The sequence below is a fragment of the Mobula hypostoma genome, chromosome 20 (assembly GCF_963921235.1).
Source record: "Mobula hypostoma chromosome 20, sMobHyp1.1, whole genome shotgun sequence".
Lineage (NCBI taxonomy): Eukaryota > Metazoa > Chordata > Chondrichthyes > Myliobatiformes > Myliobatidae > Mobula > Mobula hypostoma.
Genome location: NC_086116.1, coordinates 37,488,338 through 37,509,175, shown reverse-complemented (window position 1 = coordinate 37,509,175; position 20,838 = coordinate 37,488,338). Strand labels below are relative to the sequence as shown.

The 20,838-nt window shown below is 43.2% G+C and overlaps 1 protein-coding gene across 2 annotated transcripts in view; it reads right to left on the bottom strand.

Annotated features, from left to right (window-relative positions):
- Positions 1 to 241: 241 nt before the first annotated feature.
- Positions 242 to 20,838, bottom strand: part of ankrd16 (ankyrin repeat domain 16) — a 33,872-nt gene continuing 13,275 nt past the window's right edge. The window contains exons 2-7 of one of the 2 annotated variants that reach the window (XM_063072679.1): positions 19,570 to 19,790; positions 15,840 to 15,882; positions 12,035 to 12,143; positions 8,055 to 8,216; positions 2,786 to 2,864; positions 242 to 1,114 (exon numbers count right to left, since the gene is read on the bottom strand). In XM_063072679.1, the coding sequence (XP_062928749.1) occupies positions 954 to 1,114; positions 2,786 to 2,864; positions 8,055 to 8,216; positions 12,035 to 12,143; positions 15,840 to 15,882; positions 19,570 to 19,790 (775 nt within the window). In that variant the 3' untranslated portion in view covers positions 242 to 953. The remainder of the gene's footprint in view (positions 1,115 to 2,785; positions 2,865 to 8,054; positions 8,217 to 12,034; positions 12,144 to 15,839; positions 15,883 to 19,569; positions 19,791 to 20,838) is intronic. The other variant, XM_063072680.1, reaches the window with a different exon arrangement.

Genomic DNA, 20,838 nt, shown 5'->3' with positions numbered 1-20,838 from the left:
GACCATACAATATTCGATAGGTTTCAATGAGATTACCCTACCCACACGCCCCATTCTTCTAAACCTCACTGAATACAGGTCCAGAGCCATCAAATGCTCACACTAACCTGTAAGTTAACCTTTCGGGAATTCTGGACGAGGACTCCAAAGTTCCTTTGCACCTCTAATGTCTGAATTTTTGCCCCATTTAGAAAATAGTATATGCCTTTATTCCTTCTACCAAAGTGCATGACTATACATTTCCCTACCCTATTTTCCACTTGCCACTTCTTTGCCCATTGTCCTAATCTGTCAAAGTCCTTCTGCAGACTCCCCGCTTCCTCAACACTACCTGCTCCTCCACCTATCTTTGTATTGTCCACAAAGCCATCTGTACTCTCATCCAAATCATTGACATGTGATGAGAAAAGAAATGGTCCCAATACCAACCCCCTGTGGAAGCCCACTGGCCACCAATGCTCAACCAGAAAAGGCCCCCTTTATTCCCACTCTTTACCTCCTGCCAATCAGCTGATTTTCTATTCATGCTAATATCTTTCCTGTAATACCATGGGCTCTTATATTGTACCGCAGCCTCATGAGAGGCACCCTGTCAAAGGCCTCTGAAAACCCAAGTAAACAACATTCATTGACTCTTTTCATCTCCAAAGGCCTAACCCCTTATTTTATTCACTTCTGAATGCAGAGCCCAGTGAACGTATCCTCTGTTTATCCATCCTGTTGCTTTGTACGTTTCAATGAAGGAAACTACCAAAACAAAAGCAGCAGAGAAGCAGGTGAAGAGGAGAGTTGGAGAGTTAGAATTGTTGGAAGGACCTGTGTAAGAGGCTGTGTAAGACCTGTGAATGTGGTTGAGGAGCATGGTTTTAGATACCTGAACCATAATTTCTTATTTGTAGATACATTTCTTTTGTAGAAAGAAATAACCGCAAATGAGGTTGGTTAACTATCTTTCATTTAATGTCAGTCACACCTTCCAGAAGCTTGAGTGCTTCAGGTTTCTTGAGCAGTTGGCTTGCTAGCCTTCCTGTGTTATCTGGAGAATCAGTCAGCCCAGCATCTACTAGTTGCCTTATACACTTGGTATGCTGGCCCGCACATGCCATGTGTAAAGCTGCAAGAGAAAAAAAAACTTACAATAATGTCATTTCTTATCTCAGGACAGCCAGTTACTTTGAAATGTAGTCACTATACACCATTGATTGTGTCTCAAGTGACTAGTGTCAAATCACTGCCAGACTTAATGTGTCCAGGGCAAAGAAGCGAGGTGAAAAAATGATTGTGGTCATTACACACCCAGCAAAATGCCTTTTTCCAAAAGCTCACTATAGGGCTATTAAAACAAAAACTTCATGCTATTTATGTTTCAGGCCAAGACTGTTCATCAGGACTGGAAAGGAAGGGGAAGAAGTCAGAATAAGAAGGTGGGGGGGAGGTGGAAGGAAGGGGGAGGAATCCTGATGAAGTGCCTTGGCCTGAAGCGTTGTCTGTTTTATTCCTCTCCATTGATTCTGCCTGACTTAATGAGTTCTTTCAGCATTTTGTGAATATAAGTGTTGCTTTCTTTTCTGACTCTTTCTTATTTTTTAAATTCACATTTTATTTTTCTTTTATATTTCAACTTTTATGTTTTTAACTTGTTATTTTTCCTTGTGCTGACTTTTTAAAATGTGATTAACTGTGCAGTCACTTCTAGGAAAAGGGGAGACAGCATAGCTCTTCCCATTCCTCACATCTATCTTCGACCTGCTACTCAGCCAACTCCATCATGGGCACTGGCCTCCCCAGCACCGACAACGTCTTCAACAGGCGATGTCTCAAGAAGGTGGCGTTCATCAAGTGGCGGGAGCTGCAACTCAGCCTGAAAGGATGGTGAAGCCAGAAACTTGGATTTATTAATTTGACGAGCAAACCTTTGGCTGTGGAATGAGAGGTGGAAAGTTGGAGAAACTTATAAGGGCCCTCTTTCTGACCAGCATGGACACGATGGACCACAGGCTTCTCATTTTACGCAAAGGAACTTGGTGAAATCTCTACTCCCTGCAAAAGAGGGCAGTGCAGTGATACAGATAAAGAGCAGCCTGGGCTCATTTGTGACCTCTGACACCTCCTGTGTGGAGTTTGCATGTTTCACTATGACTACGTGGGATTTCTCTGGGTGCTCTGATTTCTCCCGATCTGGTTGCCCACCAAATGAGATTGTAGATAACAATAAACATAAAATGGTCTCTAAAAACAATCGTAGTCTCAAAATCAAGCATTAAGCCCTGATTATGCGGGGTATAGACAATAAATTCGAGCAGGCTTTTTCCACTGAGGTTGGGTGGGACGACAACCAGAGGTCATGGCTTAAGGGTGAAAGGAACATGAGGGGAAATTTCTTCATTCAGAGGGTCATGAGAGTGTGGAATGAGCTGCTAGCACAACTGGTCCATGCGAGCTTGATTTCAACGCTTAAGAGAAGTTTGGCTAGGTACATGGATAATAGAGGACTACGGTCCTGGTGCAGGTCGATAGGAGCAGGCAGTCTAAATGGTTTTGGCACAGACCAGATGGGCTGAAGGGCCTGTTTCTGTGTTGTACTTTATAACTCTGTTTATCACTGACCAGATTCAAAATAAACCATAATCTTATTTTCAGTATCTACTGTAAAACTCCAGAGATCTGTTACTTTGAGGTAACAAATGCGAATATTGCAGACATTAGTGTGTTAAAGAGGCAGTTAAATGGAGGATGTTAGTGTGTGAACCTACTGGCAGGCCATTTTGTAAAAAGAAAATCTCACCAGAACGACCTTTGGAATCCTTTGCATGCACATCAGCTCCTAATGTGAGCAGTGTTTCTATGGTGCCTCTGTGCCCTTCCTTAAAAGACAAAAAAAAACAAGTTTGGTTTGCCAGCAAGTAAAGTGTTGCTTAATCTTCTGCTTGAGAGCTGTTCATGATAGATATTTACTTAACAAAGCATACGAATGAAGTTTCTAATTTTCAGTAAACAGCATATGCACACTGCTGTGAAATCTTGAGTAAAATTACACTGCTGCATTGTCAATACATTAAATAAACACTTCAAACAGCTGAACACAAATATCAGTTTCTAGTCCTCTTCACACTTACAGAGAAGCAGTCACCAGAGCTCTTGTTCCTACCCTTCACCTCATTTCTGCTTTTTCAAAGGATGTGACAGAGACCTAAACTGCTATATACTGACTGGCATGTTGCCGTTTCTCTTAATTTCGTTGGCAGACTTCCTCCCCACCTCAGGATCTTGCTGAAAGTCTGTGCATCTAATTAACCTTGATGACGACCTCAGGAATCAATTGGGAGTGTGAGGCCTACAAGTCCCGCCCCAGCACAGGGTATTCCATTAAGGGATTACTCCAACTTTCAAATAATGTGAGAACAGCAACTCGAGTTTCAATGTGGACAGGACAAAAGAGATGATTGCGGAATTCATGAAGGAGCAGGTCAATTACTCTCCATTGCACATTAGTGAAGAGCACAAAGTTACTTGCTGTGCACATAACAGACAATCCAACCTGGACCCAGAACACTTCATTAGTCAAGGAGGCACAGCAGCATCTACACATTCTGAGAAGACTGAGGCACGCAAGGCTCCCTGTCCCCATTCTAATAACTTTCTACAGGAGCACAATTGAGAGTGTCCTGTCTGGCATCATTGTGCGGTATGGAAGCTGCAAGGAAGGTCCGCAAGATCCTACAGAGCGCAGTAAAAATCTGCCGAGAAGATCACCGGGGTCTCTCCCTCCTCCCCACCCCCCACCTATTTGCAGCATTTACTGGCAGCGTTACAGACGAAGGGCCTGAAGAATTGTTGAGGATCCCTACCACCCATCCCACTAACTCTTTGACCCTCCACCATCAGGAAGGAAGTACAGGAGCATCAGGACCAAGACCCCAGAATGGGCAACAACTTCTTCCCTCATACTGTGAGACTAATGAATACCCCGACGCCACTGAGGACTTGTCACCAAGACAGCGAGCTGTTTACTGTTTACCTGTGCTGTGAACTAATGCATTTTGAATTATATTTTATTTACGTTTTGTGGTAATATTTTGTTTTATGTGCTGTGTGTGCTATATGTTTTGTGGGTGCACCGTGCTCCGGAGGAACGTTGTTTTGTTTGGTTGTATATGTACAGTCAGATGACAATAAACTTGAACTTAAAAATTTAATTAAAATCTTCAAGTGCAGAACCTTACTAAAATCTTCCTGAAGATGCAGGTTAGCCACAGAAAGGGGAATTGAACTGTTGCTTTGTCAGGCACACATAAGGTAATTCTTTATTCAACCATATAAAAGATGTTAGATGAATGAATAATTTCAGAACTTCACTACTAGTTAGTTGGTTTATCAAATGCATCAACAGTGAGCATGGCCCAGATTTTCTAATTGTTATTCAGGATCCCCTCAGTGCTGAAGTAAATGCAGACTCTGAGAGTGTGAGGCTTTTTTTAAAATCTTCTGCCCAATGGGAGATCCCCCTTCCACCAAGCAGAAAGTACAAAAGCCTGAAAACATGTACCAGCAGGCTTACAGATAGTTTCCATCAGCGGTTATTTGATTGTTGAATCAGTCAGGTTTATTATCACTGACATATGCCATGAGGAATTTGTCGTTTTATTGCAGCATTACAGTGCAAGGCATAAAAAAATCTCTATTGAGTTACAATAAAATAAATAAGAGTGCAACAGAGATCCCTCTGCATGACAAGATGGACTCCTGACCTCATGATCTAACTCATCAATGTCTGCACCTTATTCTCTGCCTGAACTGCACTTTCTTTGTACCCCTGCAAAACAGTTTTTCACTGTACCTTACTACTTAAGGTTTTTCTCTTTGGAGAGAAGGAGGACAAGAGATGACTTGATGGAGATGTACAGAATAATGAGAGGCATGGATAGAGTGGACAGCCACAACCTTTTTCCCCCCGAGTAGAAATGGCTTACATAAGGAGGCATAATTTTAAGGCGTTGGGATTTTTTAGTTTCATAGGGGGGCATGTCAAAAACATTTTTTTTACACAGAGTTGTGGGTGCATGGAACACACTTCCGGGGTGGTGGTAGTGGCAGATTAGAGATTAGAGATATTTAAGGGACTCTTACAGAGACACATGGATGACAGAAAAAATGGAGGGCTATGTGGGAGGGAAGGGCTAGATTGATCTTAGAGTAGGTTAAAACAGCGGTCCTCAACCACCGGGCCGCAGTCCAGTACCGGGCCGCGAGGAAACGATATGATTTGGTGATAGGAGTCAGCTGCACCTTTCCTCATTCCCTGTCACGGCCACTGTTGAGCTTGAACGCACGTGAGGTCATTACCTGCGCGTCATCCATGTCAGCGCGGGAAGAAGATCAACTCCTCCAGCTTGCAAATAACGGCAGGCTGAAATATTTGACATAACATCTCTGCCTGCATTCTGGATCAAAGTCAAGGCTAAATATCCTGAGATAGCCACGAAAGCACGGAAAACGTTGCTTCCATATCCAACATATCTCTGCAATGAGTGCAACGAAAACTAAACTGCGGAATAGACTGGACATAAGGAACCCCCTTCGGGTATCGCTGTCTCCCATCACCCCTCGATAGGACCGTCTTGTTGCAGGAAAACAAGCCCAGGGCTCCCACTGATTCAGCAATATTGGTGCGTTGCAATGAGTTTATATGTTCATACGGGGAAAATATGTGCTGTGTGTTTAACATCCAAATGTTACTTAAAATGTTATGATGCTATTGACTTACTTATATAACCATTTAACAATTACAGCACGGAAACAGGCGATCTCTGCCCTTCTAGTTCGTGCTGAATGCTACTCTCACCTAGTCCCACCGACCTGCATTCACCCCATAACCCTCCATTCCTTTCCTGTCCATATACCTATCCAATTTTTCTTTAAATGATAATATCGAACTTGCCTCCACCACTTCTACTGGAAGTTCGTTCAACACTTACTTCAAGCTCCCCTGTCCTCCCCTGATAATTGACTTATCACTATATTCATGCGAGGAAAATATGCGCTGTGTTTAATATTAAATTCGTTAGATAAACCCTTTTAGAAATGAAATTGAGTGTATTAGCCAGTTACCACCTATATTCCGGTCGTGATTAACACCCCACTCTCCCGAACAGATTCGCCAAAATTGATTTGTAGAAAAAAATCAGCACGTACACGCATGCGTACTGGTGTCCGAGCAAGGCTTCATGGTCATTGTAGTCTTTCTCGGGGTAAACCCAACGTATTTGACTGCTACTCTTGTCCGTTGGCAACCCTCCCCCCCATCCCCCAGGTCGGCCAGTCCGCAAGAATATTGTCAATATTAAACCGGTCCACAATGCAAAAAAGGTAGGGGACCCCCGGGTTAAAAGGTCGGCACAACATTATATGGGAAAAGACCTACAGTATACTGTGCTGTAATGTTCTTCGTTCTGTGACCATAATAAATTAATTTTCTATCAATTTACGTGCAGCCTAACGATCCGGCAAAAGGCCTTACCTCCTAACAAAACCAGATTTTTGGACTTCACAAATGGGAGAACTTCTGTTAAAAAGTGTTGCGAAGGATCCCCGGCAACAAGCATTGGGCTTCATCGTGGCAAGCCAGATGTCAGTACAATTCAATAATGAAAACAGGTTTAGGCCTGACAATCATAATGAATAAACTGATCAACTGGATAGCTACAGTGTTGTACAATGCTAAAGCATCCTGCAATCAGTTATATGAACTGACTAACTACAGAATGGCTGCCATAGGAGGAAATTTCACTAATGCAGCCGTATGAAAAAGCTGAACAATGTCATTCCAGTTTAAACTGGCGTTACTTACTGGTTTAAACAACAACTTACTGCTAGTCAATGAAACAAAGAAAGCAACTAAATAGTTATTCGCACTTTTTGTGTTAAACGATTGCTGCAAACGGTGGTCAGGGGCTTCCCTGTTGGAGATGAACTGTATCACTTGTGTGATCTGGCGTTTTTGTGGCATGGCTGGAGCCTCGCTGGGGCAGGACAGCTGCGGCACGTCAAGCTGGACAAATTCAATGCGGGGGAGCCGAGGCGAGGCAAGGAAAGATCCGAAGTTTGATCGACTTAAGAGCCGAGCCAAATTGAAAAGGTCAGCTACTGGCCGTGTTGAAGTGACAGAGCTCAAGTCTGAGAGCGAGGAATGACCCGAGGTTTGGATGATTTAAGCGCTGGGCCAGATTGAGATAGTTGGGGAGTCATGGTCGCAAGCGAGAGACTGGCCGGTTCGGCTCACAGCTCTGTTGGGTTTGCTCGAGTCTGTGTTGGACTGAGGCTGTGCCTGCAACCAGTGGATGTCGAGATTGCCTGCAGTGACGCCTGGATTTGTGAACTTCAGTTCTGAATGCTGTTTGCTTGCACAATTTGTTTTTCTCTCTCTCTCTCTCTCTGCACACCGGGTGTTTGTTTCTAATATGTTCTATTGGGGTTCTTAGTTTTGTAGCTGCCTGTGAGAAGATGAATCTCAAGCTTGTATAAAGTATACATACTTTGATAATAAAATGTACTTTGAACTTTAAGGCCTTAAGTTGAGTTAAGTGACTTTGTTTATTCCCACAACTGAAACTTTTTCTCTCCATGTCCACTATCCAATTCTTTCAATATTCAGTAAGTAAACAGATTCACCCTAAGTTATAAACACAAGAGATTCTGCAGATGCTGGAAACCTGGAGTAGTATACGCAAAATGCAGAACTCAGCAGACCAGGTAGCATTCATGGAGGGGAATAAAGAGTCAACGTTTCGGGTCGAGACCCTTCATCACAAAGAGAACTTGCACCATATTAGTTGTAAGTGCACAACAGCAAAGCAGGAAACCCCATTTGAGTCAAATTGAATGCTGTAGTCCTTGTTTATTACCTAATAGTTTTGCAAAAATTTAACCAAAATGACAATTTGGGGAGGGAACGTATTTCTGAGTATTATAGAGGATCATCCAATTTAAGTTTAATTTTCTGTGCGTTGCTGCTCTGTAAACCAGTAAGTCAATACAGCAGTTTTCCTGCAACTGACCTTGGCTGCGTAATGCAGGGCTGTTAGGTTCAGATCCGTGGCTCTCTCGTTTACGTTCACACCAAGTTCCGTGACCAGGAACTGAATGGCTTTGTCCTGTGCTGTTACTGCAGCTCGATGCAGCGACTGGGCTCCTAATGCGTCCTTGGCTGAGATATTGGCCTGAAATACGTAGACAATGGGTTTGTGGATCACCACAATAATAATGGTACACAAATGTCAGTCTTTCTTGTCCATCAGAGTATACTACACCAGAGCGTGCTCAGAATGTTGGCCAATGTGACAGGACAGGTTGGCAATGCTAGTTCTCCCGCTAACCTTGCCCTTTTGCTGGCTTAGTCACCCCTCCTCGTTCTGTCCCTGGTCTAGTTTCCCTAGTGGTTCACACACCTCGTCCTCCTGTTCTGCAGTCCTTGGAAGTTCCAGAGTGTCAGGGGTCAGAGGTGTGTGAAGTTGCCATCACTAGGGAGAAGGTTCTTAGGAAACTGAAAGATTTAAAGTCACCTGGACCAGATGGTGTACAGCCCAGGGTTCTGAAAGAGGTGTGGAGGTTGGAGTTTTGGAGTTGACGGTTGGTGAATAGTTATACTTGAAAGTTAAAGACAAATTGTGTTGTGGAGAAAGCCTCTGTATATTTATAAATACTTTTTAACTATATAACTTTTGGGCAGCTTTTGCATTTTTTTCACCTGGCACTAAATAAAACCCCTTGCACTAACGTGCTGTTGGGGCTTACCTTCTATTTTTTTTTAACTGGTGACCCTTGTCAGGCATGCTTACCCACACCTGACGGGAGGTGTGATGGGCATATACAGCAGCTAAGGAAAACAGGCAAAGATACACCTTAGTGGCCACTTTACGAGGTACACCTGCTCATTAATGCAAATAGCTAATTAGCCAACCATGTAACAGCAACTTAATGCATAAAAGCATGCAGACATGATCAAATGGTTCAGTTGTTGTTAAGACCAAACATCGGAATGGGAAATAAATTACTTGGACTGTGGAATGATTGTTGGTGCCAGACGGGGTGGTTTGAGTATCTCAGAAACAGGTGATCTCCTGGTGTTTCCACGCACAACAGTCTCTAGGGTTTACAGAGAATGGTGCGATAAACAAAAAACATCCTGTGAGCATTGAGGGAGTTCAGGGGAGACTGGTTCAAGCTGATAGGAAGGCACCAGTAACTCAAATAACCACACGTTATAACAATGATGTGCATAAAAGCATCTCTGCATGCACAACAGCCCATTTTATTAAGTCCGGTCTTGAACTGGATGGGCTACAGCAGCAGATCACAAGTTCCACTCCTGTATGTAATAAAGTGGCCGGAGTGTATATTTAAGGGGAAGCTGGATTACTTCCTTACTTACTAAGACAGACAAGGAGAATGTTCAGCTCATCGCATAATCTATTCAAACAAAATGCACCTTGTAGCATTCAATCTGGATTCAGATACCAAACCATCAGGAAAGTCAATGCCTAATGTTTGTGAGCCTGAGTCCATAGAGGCTGGAAGCCAGAGGCTGAAGAAGACGGCCTGTCCTGGGGTTAGCTGACTGTGTAGGTGCCTGGTTGGAAGGGTGGAAGTGGTGTTGCTTGTGTTCTCTGTTCTCCTGCCGAGGGTAGTGGACATGCATACTATGTTAGTGCAGGATTGTGTGGTGACACTTGTGGGCTGCCCCTAGCACATCCTCAAGTGTGTCGGTTGTCAACGTAAAAGATACATTTCACTGTATGTTTCGACGATCAGATGATAAATAAACTTGAATCTTGAGTCTTGAATTTCCATATAGTTAACCAGCAAATTAAAAGAGTTCTGCTGTATATGTTTACAATCAATCTACAGGCAATCTTCATGCCATGACAACTCGCAGGGACTGCGGCTATATTATTAATTTTTGTGACTGTATGTTTTACAGCTTTGTATAAAGCGTTGGTGATCTTGTGTAAAATGTTGGTGAGGCCTAATTTGCAGTATACCTACAGGAAAGATGTAAGTAAGTTTGAAAGACTACAGATAAAATTTACAAGGATGTTGTCAGGTCTGGAGGACCTGAGGTGTAAGGAAAGATTGAATAGGTTAGGATTGTATTCTTTAGAACGCAGAAGATTGAGAGGAGATTTGATAGAGGTATACAAGATTATGAGAGGTATAAATAGGTTAAATGCAAGCAGGCTTTTTCCACTGAGTTTGGATGGGACTATAACCCGAGGTCTCGGCTCAAGGGCGAAAGGCGAGGTTTAAGGGGAACATGAGGGAAAACTTCTTCACAGAGGGTCGTGAGAGTGTGGAATAAGCTGCCAGCACAAGTAGTCTACGTGAGCTCGATTTCAATGTTTAAGAGGAGTTTGGATAGGTACATAGTAGTAGGAATATGGAGGACTATGGTCCCGGTGCAGGTTGATGGGAGTAGGCAGTTTAAATGGTTTTGGCAAGGACTTGATGGGCTGAAGGGCCTGTTTCTGTGCTGTACCTCTTTATGCCTTTTCTGTGCTTTTGTAATAGTACGTGCTATGTGTGCCTTGTGCTATGTGTGACTGCTGGTACTGTTTTTCACCCTGATCCCAGAGGACTACTGTTTCATTTTGCTGTATTCATGGGTAGGGTTGATAACAATGAAACTTGTACTTAAATTTGAACTTGAACTTCCTTGCTCCTATACTTAGTGCTTAAGAGAGCATCTGCATATCTTTTTAATCAGTCTGTCAACCAGTTCTGCCACATTTACCACAAACAGGAGTACAAGTTTATACATGGCAGAGTCCTCCACACCTCTCAGTACCCTCCCTATGCCTGTGCAGAAAACTGAGGGGTCAACAGAAGTTCAAAGTAAATGTATTATCAATATATATGTCACCATTGACTACCCTGAGTTTTATTTTCTTGCAGGTATTCATAGCAGAACAAACAAATACAGAGGAATCAATGAAAAACTACACACAAAGACTGAAAGTCCTTGAAGTTGTTATGATTATACAGCAATATGATGAAGTAAAGAGAGCTGCTACCATCAGGAAGGAGGTACAAGAGCTAGTAGGTCCCCTACTGCCAGGTTCAGGAACAGTTATTACTCTTCAACCACCAGGCTCCTGAACCAATGTGGATACCTTCATTCACTACAACTCTGAATTGATACCTGAACAAAACCAGTTCCAAGGACTCAACAACTCACATTCTGTTTTCTTTCACTCTAAGATCAATCTAACCCTTCCCTCTGACAAAGCCCTCCATCTTTTTTTTCAGTCATCCATGTGCCTATCCAAAGCTTCCTAAATGCCCCTAATGTATCTGCTTCTACCACCACCCCTGGCAGGGTGTTCCACACACTCACCACTCAGAGTAAGTAAAAAACTTAATACTTTCCTCTAATCACCTTAAAATTATTTCTCCTTTTCCACCTGGGAAAACAGTCCAGAAGAGGACTTGAGGCAACTAGGTCCATCTAGACCATCATGAACATATCTATGCAGATCCCAGTTCACCCCCGACATTTCTATCATTGGCAGTTAGCGTACCGGCGAGCTGGGTTAAGATTCTGCCACGACAGTGCCAGAGAACCTGAGTTAGATTCCACCACTATCTGTGAGGGTTAGGGTTAGGGTTCGTGCGTTCTTCTGTGGTCATGTGGGTTTCCTCTGGGTGCTTTGGTTCCTTCCTATGTTCCAGATTAGTAGGTTCATTAGGCAGCGCAGGCTCATTGGTCCAGAAGATCCTGTTACCGTGCTGTATCTCTAAATAAAATAAAAAGTCCTTAGCTATCTGATTGATCTATGCCCCGAAGACACCTCTTATCAAGACACCTCTTCAAGATACCTTCATCAAGACACCTCTTATCCTATAACTATCTTCAGCTCCATTCCACAGGGCAGAGTGATGTCCTGTACTGATTTTTGAGATACAAGCTTTACAACACATCCAAGCCCTGTAACCCAATAGGCTCTACATACCAGTTAGCTGTATTCAGGTCACAACTCACCCTGTGTTTCTTTAGCAACAGCTTTGCAATCCCAACGTGGCCGTTCTGCACAGCGTCCATGAATGGTGTAACACCACAGCTGTCTTTGGCGTCTGATCCGTAACCACATCTACAAACAATTGAGAACAGCACTTCAAAGCAGCAGTAAGGAAAAAGCCATTCATAAGGTGCAAAGCAGGGTCAAAGTCGATGCAATAAGCTGTTCAGACTGGGCGAATCGAAGGTAACAACTGACCTCAAATCAGATTTCAGGATATTAATGGAAATGGGAAGATGGAAAGAAACCATTCATTCTGTTGGTGAGTATAGGGTTAGGGGCGGAACCTAAAAATTAGAGCCAGTCAGAAGTGAACTTTTACATGCAGTGATTTGCAGAAATTTGACATTTATCCTAGGTTAATCATTATTTTAAAATTTGAGCAAAAGATTTTTGATCACTCGGCATTACAGGATACGAGTGAAAGGCGGGTGGCTGGAATTAAATCACAGATCAGTCATGATCTCACTGAATGGGGAAGTGGCCTAAAATGATGTGGTGGATTCAGACCTTTACATCATAGGCAAAGCCCTCCCCACCATTAAGCACATTTACATGGATCACTGTCACAGGAAAGCCTACACTCTGGTTTCCTCCCATAGCCCAAAGACTTACGGGTTAGTAGGTTAATTGGTCACATGTGTGTAATAGAGCAGATCAGGCTTGTTGGGGTGGAAGGGCCCTTTGTACTATAGCTTTAGTGTAGAAATACCGTTCTGTAGCTCTAAATTAAAACTATAGTACATAAAGCCATCACCCTCTTGGATGGCTGTAGACTGAAAAACCCTCAGCTCCATCCAAAGCAGAGCAGCCTTGATAATTGCCAGATAACATCCAATCCCTGTTTTATCAGTACGGTGGTTTAAGTACACAGGTTACAGTGTGCTACAATGCAGTAACAGATGATGACTATCTCTCTATATTACGATGTTGTGGGACACCACAAGCTCCAGGTTTCTCACTAAGAAAACATCACCATATATTGTTGCCTTTTCATCACGTTCAGATCAATATTGGAAACCCCTACCCAACTTTAAGTGGACATCACTACTACAGGAATTGTAGTCGTTCAGACATGCTGTGCATGGCAGTCCAAATGAAATATTGTCTGTCCATATCCTTCCACAGATGTGGAATTCCTCACCCATTTTGTTTTTGTTTTTTCTCCAGATTCCAGCATCTACAGCCTCTTATGTCTTGTGCATACATTTTCTTTGATTCTATTGTTATTTAGACTCACTGCAGGTCTGACAACCAGGGAGAGGTGATAAATGGACTTAACCTTTGATAACCAATTCCATAAGACATAGATGCAGAATTAGATAATTCAGCCCATTTCATCTGCTCCTCCATTTGATCATGGCTATCTTACTTTCCCTCTCAATCCCATTCTCCTGCCTCCTCCCCGTAACCATTGATGCCCTTACAATTCAATAAATATCAATCTCCACTTTAAATATACCCAGTGACTTGGCCTCTACAGAAGGTCATCTGTGGTAATAAATTCCATAGATTCACCACTCTCAGGCTAAAGAAATTCCTCCTTATCTTTGTTCTAAAGTGACATCTTTGTATTTTGAGGTTGTGCCCTCTGGTCCTAGATTCTCCCAGCAATGGGAACATCCTCCGCATATTCACTCTATGCAGGCCTTTCAATATGCAGAAGGTTTCAATGAGACTCCACCCCACCCCCCCAGTCTTCGAAACTCCAATGAGTACAGGCCCAGAGCTATCAAATTCCCTCTTATGTTAACCCTTACATTCCTAGGGTCATTCTCCTGAACCTCCTCTGAACCCTCTCCAATGCCAATACATCCATTCTTAATTATGGGGCCTAAATCATAAGTATGAGGATTAAGAGCCCCTTGAAATCATCAGATTACATCCAGGTTTGTCTCCATTTAATTTCTTAAACCTCACGAACAAAACAAACCTTTTCAAAAGTGCTAACAAGCGTCCTGTTTTTGAGGTATTTTCCATTGTTTTTAACACGCAATGGTCTTGTCAGCTCTGGAGACAATGACGATTCTGCCAGAGAATCATACCTAGAGCCTAGCCATGGTGACAATGAGAACCTGCTCCTATACACCTTCCGAAGAACAAGGGCTCAACAGTGTTGAGAAAGAGCATGGAATCTAATCAACTCTAGGCGGAAATAGCACTCAAGTCACTTCACGTGTGCAGTGACACAAATCTCAACATGGGTAAAAACCATGGCTTTGCCTGTTACAGACACCCAAGGGAGGAGGCGTTGGAAGCGCTGTGAGAGAGGGTACTGGGATGCATGCTAGGTTAAAAGGGTAATCCCTGCAGGCCAGTTTGAGCGTCAGTACTGTCTCCAATCTTCGCTCCCTGGAAAACAAACTAATTCCCTTCATCTGGAATTGTCTCAGTGCAAAATGAGGAGTGCTTTTTCTAACAGAAATGTGGCTCCAGTACAACATCTCATGCACCATTAATCTTCAGGCCATGCCAGTCAGGGACTTGTGCTAATGTTATTTATTTATTGAGCCACAGCGCAGATTAGGCCCTTTTGGCTGTGCCACCCAGCAGTCCCCTGATTTTAACCCTAGCCTAATCACGGGACAATTTACACTGACCAATTAACCTACCAACCGCTATGCCTTTGGACTGTGAGAGGAAACCGCAGCACATGGAGGAAACCCACATGGTTACAGGGAGAACATACAAACTCCCCTCAGGCAGCGATAGGAAAGCGGTGTGCCACTGTGCTGCCCCATTTTGTGACTGTATTAAGCTTTATCATAACTATATGTGCCGTATTATAACATGTGTACAGTGATTTGCACCTTGGCCCCAGAGGAACGATGTTTTGTTTGACTGTGTACATGTGTATGGTTGAATGACAATAAGCTTGAACTAGAAATGAGGCTGAAGATCTCAGATGCTTTGCCATCAAGTTGGAATAAGATGAAACGTGGGACCACAGGTCAGGGACCAAAGTGCAACAAGCAGATCTTGCAGGAACCCCCCCCCCCCACCCCCACTCTGAGATCAATATCTACAACTTCACCAGCACGGCAGGCAACACTGCAGCAAAAATAGTCTGCATGGCTTATGGTAGCAGGCTGCATTGTGCACAGACCGAGACTCATAATCTTAGTATTGCAGAGCCTGGCGCACTTTTTTAATGCCAGGCTTAAGATATAGAATGCTGTGATTAACACTCCTGTTATCGAACATTATTCTCCAATGAAAGATTTCATCGGGGGGGGGGGGAGGCGCAGGATCTACCGAATATTGAAAAGCCTAGATAAAGTGGACATGGCAAGGATGTTTCCATAGTGGGGAAGTCTAAGACCAGACTCACTTTCAAATCTCTTACTATCTCTTCTTTCAGTTAGTCCTGACGAAGGGTCTCGGCCCGAAATGTCGACCGTACCTCTTCCTATAGATGCTGCCTGGCCTGCTGCGTTCACCAGCAATTTGTTATGTGTGTTGCTCAGAATTGAAGGATGTCTTTTAGAACAGAGATGATGAAGAATTTCTTTAGACAGAGGGTGGTAAATGTGTGGAATTCATTGCCACAGACGGCTGTGGAGGCCAAGTCATTGGGTAAAGCGGAGGTTGATAGGATCTTGATTAGTTAGGGTGTCAAAGGTTATGGAGAGAAGGCAGGAAAACGGGGCTGAGTGGGATAATGAATCAGCCATGATGGAATATCGGATCAGATTCAATGGGCCAAATGGTCTAATTCTGCTCCTATGTCTTGTGGTTATATTTCTTCTGGTTTGAAGGTGAGCTTACCTTTCCAGAAGAATGTCCACAACCTCAGAGCACCCATGCATAGCTGTATAACAGAAACAAAAAGCAGACTGGATCAATTCACATTGTTCTTGCAATACTGTCCACAAACAAACATATATCAAAGGGGCACTGTGCCTGCAGAAAGATTACTTAACAGGTTTTTTAAACAGGATTTGTCAAGTATATAATATAACCTGTGTTTAAATGATTTGCTGTTTGTGGTTGGAATTAGCCCCTGCCTGGACAAGGACCTGGATCTCCTGTAGTTCACCTACGGCAGCGACAAGTCAACAGCACATGCAATCTTAATGGCTCCCCATTCGTTTTGGAGTGCCTAGACAACTGCAAGACACAGTCAGGTTACTCTTTATTGATAACAGATTGGCATTCAATGCGTTCGTTCTCTCGGTACACATAACCAAGCTTCAGAACTGTAATTGGGTCCTTGACTTCCTTACTGGAAAAGCAGTCAGCGTGGATTGATAATAACACCTCCTCCCTGCCGACTGTCAACACAGGCGCACTCAAGGATGCACTGCATAGCCAATGCTCTGCTCTCTCTACGCTCAGCAAGGTGCGGCTAAGGACAGATCAGATGCATTCTACAGATTTACTGATGACACCACCTTTGTTTGTAGAATATTACATGGCCATGAGGAGGACTACAGGAATGAGATAGCTCGGCTGGCTGTCAAAGGCTCTTACAAATTTTTGGAGAGCGGAGAGCGTCCTGACAGGTTGCATCATTGCCTGGTCTGGAGGCTCCAATGTCACAAGAGGCTGCAGAACGTTGTAGACTCTGCAGGCACAGTCCTCCCCATAATTGAGAACATCTTCAGGAGATGGTGCCCAAAGAAGGCAGCATCCATCACTAACCACCCCACAATCCAGAACATGCCCATTGTTACCATAAGGAAAAAGGTATAGGACCCTGAAGACCCACGATCAATAATTTAGGAACAGCTTTTTCCCCTCTGTCATAAGATTTCTGAATTGTCCACGAACACTACCAATTCCCTTTGCTGCACTAGTTATTTATTTTGAAAGTTTAATGTAATTTTATATCTTTGCACTGTACTGCTGCTGCAAAACAACAAATTTTACATCACATACAAAATGCTGGAGGAACTCAGCAGGTCAGGCAGCATCCTTGGAAAGGAATAAACAGTCCACATTTTGGCCCTCGGCCCTTGATGAGATCCTGAAGCACTGACAGTTTACTCCTTTCCTGAAACGTCGACTGTACCTCTTCCTAGAGATGCTGCCTGGCCTGCTGCGCTCACCAGCAACTTTGATGTGTGTTGCTGCCTGACCTGCTGAGTTCCTCCAGCATTTTGTACATGTTACTCTGGATTTCTAGCAGCTTCAGAACCTCTTGTGCTTAAAAATTTCACATCATATTTCAGTTACAATAAATCTGACTCTGACATCATTGCACAAGGACCACGCAGTATATTGTGGCCCACTTGGTAGTCGCTGGATCCCAATCTCATTCAATGTTTGCGTCCTGATCATGAACAGTATGTTGAATGCTGTACTGAAGGGGTTCAGTTCTGTCAGAGGTATTATCATCAGGATGAATTACTAAACTAAAGCCTTGTCTGCTCTCATATTAACAGGCAGCAATATTTTTCCCTGAATCAGTACCACCGTACGTGCTTATCTTTTACACTGCTTTTTACAACATCCTACATAAAGCCTTTCCTACATTTCAGCAAATCATAAGCAGAAGAGATTCTGCAGATGCTGGGAATCCAGAGAAACGCACACAACATGCTGGAGGAACTCAGCAGGTGAGGCAGCATTTATGGAGAGGAATAAAGAGCTGACCTTTTGGGCCAAAACCCTCATAGTCCTAATGAAGAGTCTTCTTACCTTCTGAGTAGGGCAACCAAAAAGCAGGAGTATAGGAAAAGCAACGTGTAGTCAGAGGTTCATCACTGATTTTCCTTCTTTGTAAAATAATTTGTGATCTTTTTGCCTCAGGATATGCTTTCTAGAGTTCCTTTTGGGCGCAAAGATCGAGAATGTATTTTTTTTCAATTCTAATGGAATCTGTCACACTCAAAATTACTTCATGCAATAATGTGACGTTGCTGTTAGTAAGGAGCAGGGCTTGCGGTGTGAGAGTAAAACTTTGGCAGAGATTATTGAATCACTGCCTCCTTCAGCTTGGCCTTCTCTCTGTTCACTTTTAAAAAGAAAGACAGGAGTCCATTAACCAGCACTTGTTTTACTTCATCTCATCCTCGATGTCTCGGCTTCTATCATGGCAATCTGTCAATAAAATTAAACTCTGATAACGGTAGTGTATTTCACTTCTCTCATCTCCCCTCTCCCATTGGGCAGAAGACACGGAAGCCTGAAAGTATATAGCACCAGGCTCGAGGACACCTTCTATCAACAGGGTAGCGGTAGCATAGCAGTTTATGCAATAATTTACAGTGCCAGCAAAAAGTGATCAGGGCTCGATTCCCACCACACTCTGTAAGGGGTGTGTCCGTGTGGGTTTCTTCCAAGTGCTCCAGTTTCCACCCACACTCCAAAGACAGATGGGTTTGTAAGTAGTGGGCATGTTATGTTGGTGCCAGAAGCAAGGTGATGCCCTTAAAAACACGCTTAAACGTGTTCGTTGTTAATGTGAATTACACACTTCATAGCACGTCTCGATTTTACGCTGTGCATGTGACAAATAAAACCAATCCTTCTATTTCACAAAGTAATGGAGGAGAGGAATAAAGAGTCGACATTTCAGACTGAGACCCTTATACCGACTCTCTATTCCTCTCCATGTGTTCCTCTGGATTTACAGCATCTGCAGAATCTCTTGTGTTTAATCTTTCCATCCCACTATTTCCAGACTACTCCTGACCACGATTTGATTTGCCTCATCTCATCCCTGTGGTCTCCGCCTTTATCATGGTAATGCAACCATTTTAAAAGAAACGATAATAATTGTAATATGCAATCTTGTTGAGAGAAAAAAAGCAAAGAGCAACCATTTCATCTGGTGGAGGAGTTCAGAAAAAGACAAAACTTTAGATTAGGAGGTTCAGTGGTAACATCAGGAACTGCTTTCTCCATACAAAGGTCAGTGGCTACCTGCAACACTCTTTAAAACACTGGCGAGATGAGAAGTTCAAATCTTACTGATAGATACTTGGTCAGCTAAAGTACCAATCTATGGAACCAGACAGGTACATTAAATTAGGTAAGGGATTGGAAGAATAGGCTGAGATGAGCTGAATGTCCTACTTCTGTATTAAATTAGGGCCAGGGTAATTAGGACCTTCAGCCCCTCAAGTCTATTCAGCCAGTCTGACCTCACATTAAGTGAGTGGAAGACTGGTTAAATGGACTAGTATAGTTGGGCAAAAAGATCAGCATGGTATGGTGGTGGAGGCAAATACATTAGAGGCTTTTAAGAGATGTTTGATTAGGCACATAGATGTAAGGAAGATGGAGGGATAAGGACATGATGCAGGTAGGAGAGATTGATGTTTGGGTATTTTTCATTTGCTTTTTAGCTGAGTCAGCACAACATTGTGGGCTGAATGGCCTGTCAATGTGCTGTACAGTTCTATGAATTCTATGCCAAATGTGTTCTTCAACACCCTCTCTATCTTATCGACATGAACCTGGCCAGTCAAAGGACCTGCTTCTGTACGAAGATCTACATTAATATGATACAATCTCATAAAACTCCCCCGAAGACCCCAGTTCACATCACCTGCAGTGTGTAGGGGAGTCCTCTTCACCTTGCTCTCCACATCCCAGATGCCTGGGCTGACTTTGAGAAGATACTGGATAATTTCCGGATTGCCCTCACGGCAGGCGATCTGGAAACAATTCCAACCATCCTTGTTTTTCAAGGTCACATTTGCTCCAGAATCAATCAGATCCTTAATCACCTCCAGGTTCCTTCTTGTGCAAGCCATCATCAGTGGTGTCCTACAGAGTGGAAAGATAAATGACCTCCTTGGGCATTTGAGAGACTTCTCTCTTTTCAACTAACACAGATCAGTGGGTAAATGTAGCACTTGATACAAGTGCAAGTTTGTGTTTATTGTTATTCAACCATATACATGCATAATGCCAAACAAAACTAAGTCCCTCCAGACCAAGATGCAAAACACAGGACACATATATAACCCTCTCACTGGGGTTGTAACTAACTTGGCTTGCTAGCTAACCCTGGCTAACAGCCACATGACTCAGCATCGCATGGGTAACGGTGAGAAGGCAACCTTCAACAAGCAGAACACATCTAGCGTCGGTATGATTTGGGTTCATTCAAACAAGAAAGTTGGAACGTTCCAGTGAGGGAATGAGAATTGTGGTGAATGCTGTGCAAATACTGGTCAATGCAGTTATCATTCACCAGGAAATAACAGATCGTACTCTGGAATTAAAATCACAGTGTAAGTATATTTACCAATGTTCCAATTTTAACAGTTAACAGGAAAAGAAAAAAGGCCCATTATAGTTACACCAGTCTAAATGTGCACATAAACATTGGAGCTTGTCCTGTATTGGTTAGGTGTATTGCTTTACTCACAGTGCTGAATTCCCATCACCAGCCACAGGTCAAACTTCCCTCAAAGAACAAACTGGCTGTCATTTGTCTGCACAAATCACTCATTGCAATAGGGTCTTCCATTCAGCTGGGATTCTCCAAGTGTCTTCCCTTGTGCTCTTTTCCTCACCTCCCAGCAAAGGACTCCAAACCAGACCACTGTCCTTCAGGATCTGACCTTGCCCAGCTCTCTCGAATCTTCCACAGCATCCCACTGGGCAGAATGTTACAGCACAGTACCAAAACAAACCTGATTGGCTGACACAACATTCCCAATTTGGGCAAATGGCTTCTTATCTTTAGTCAAAGCCAAAACACTGGTCTATAAAGCTTAACTAACAGGACATACCGTGGTTGCAGAAAAACTGCTAAAATAAAAAATACTTCACAGCATAGCTGTAGAAATTCAATAAAACACGTTCT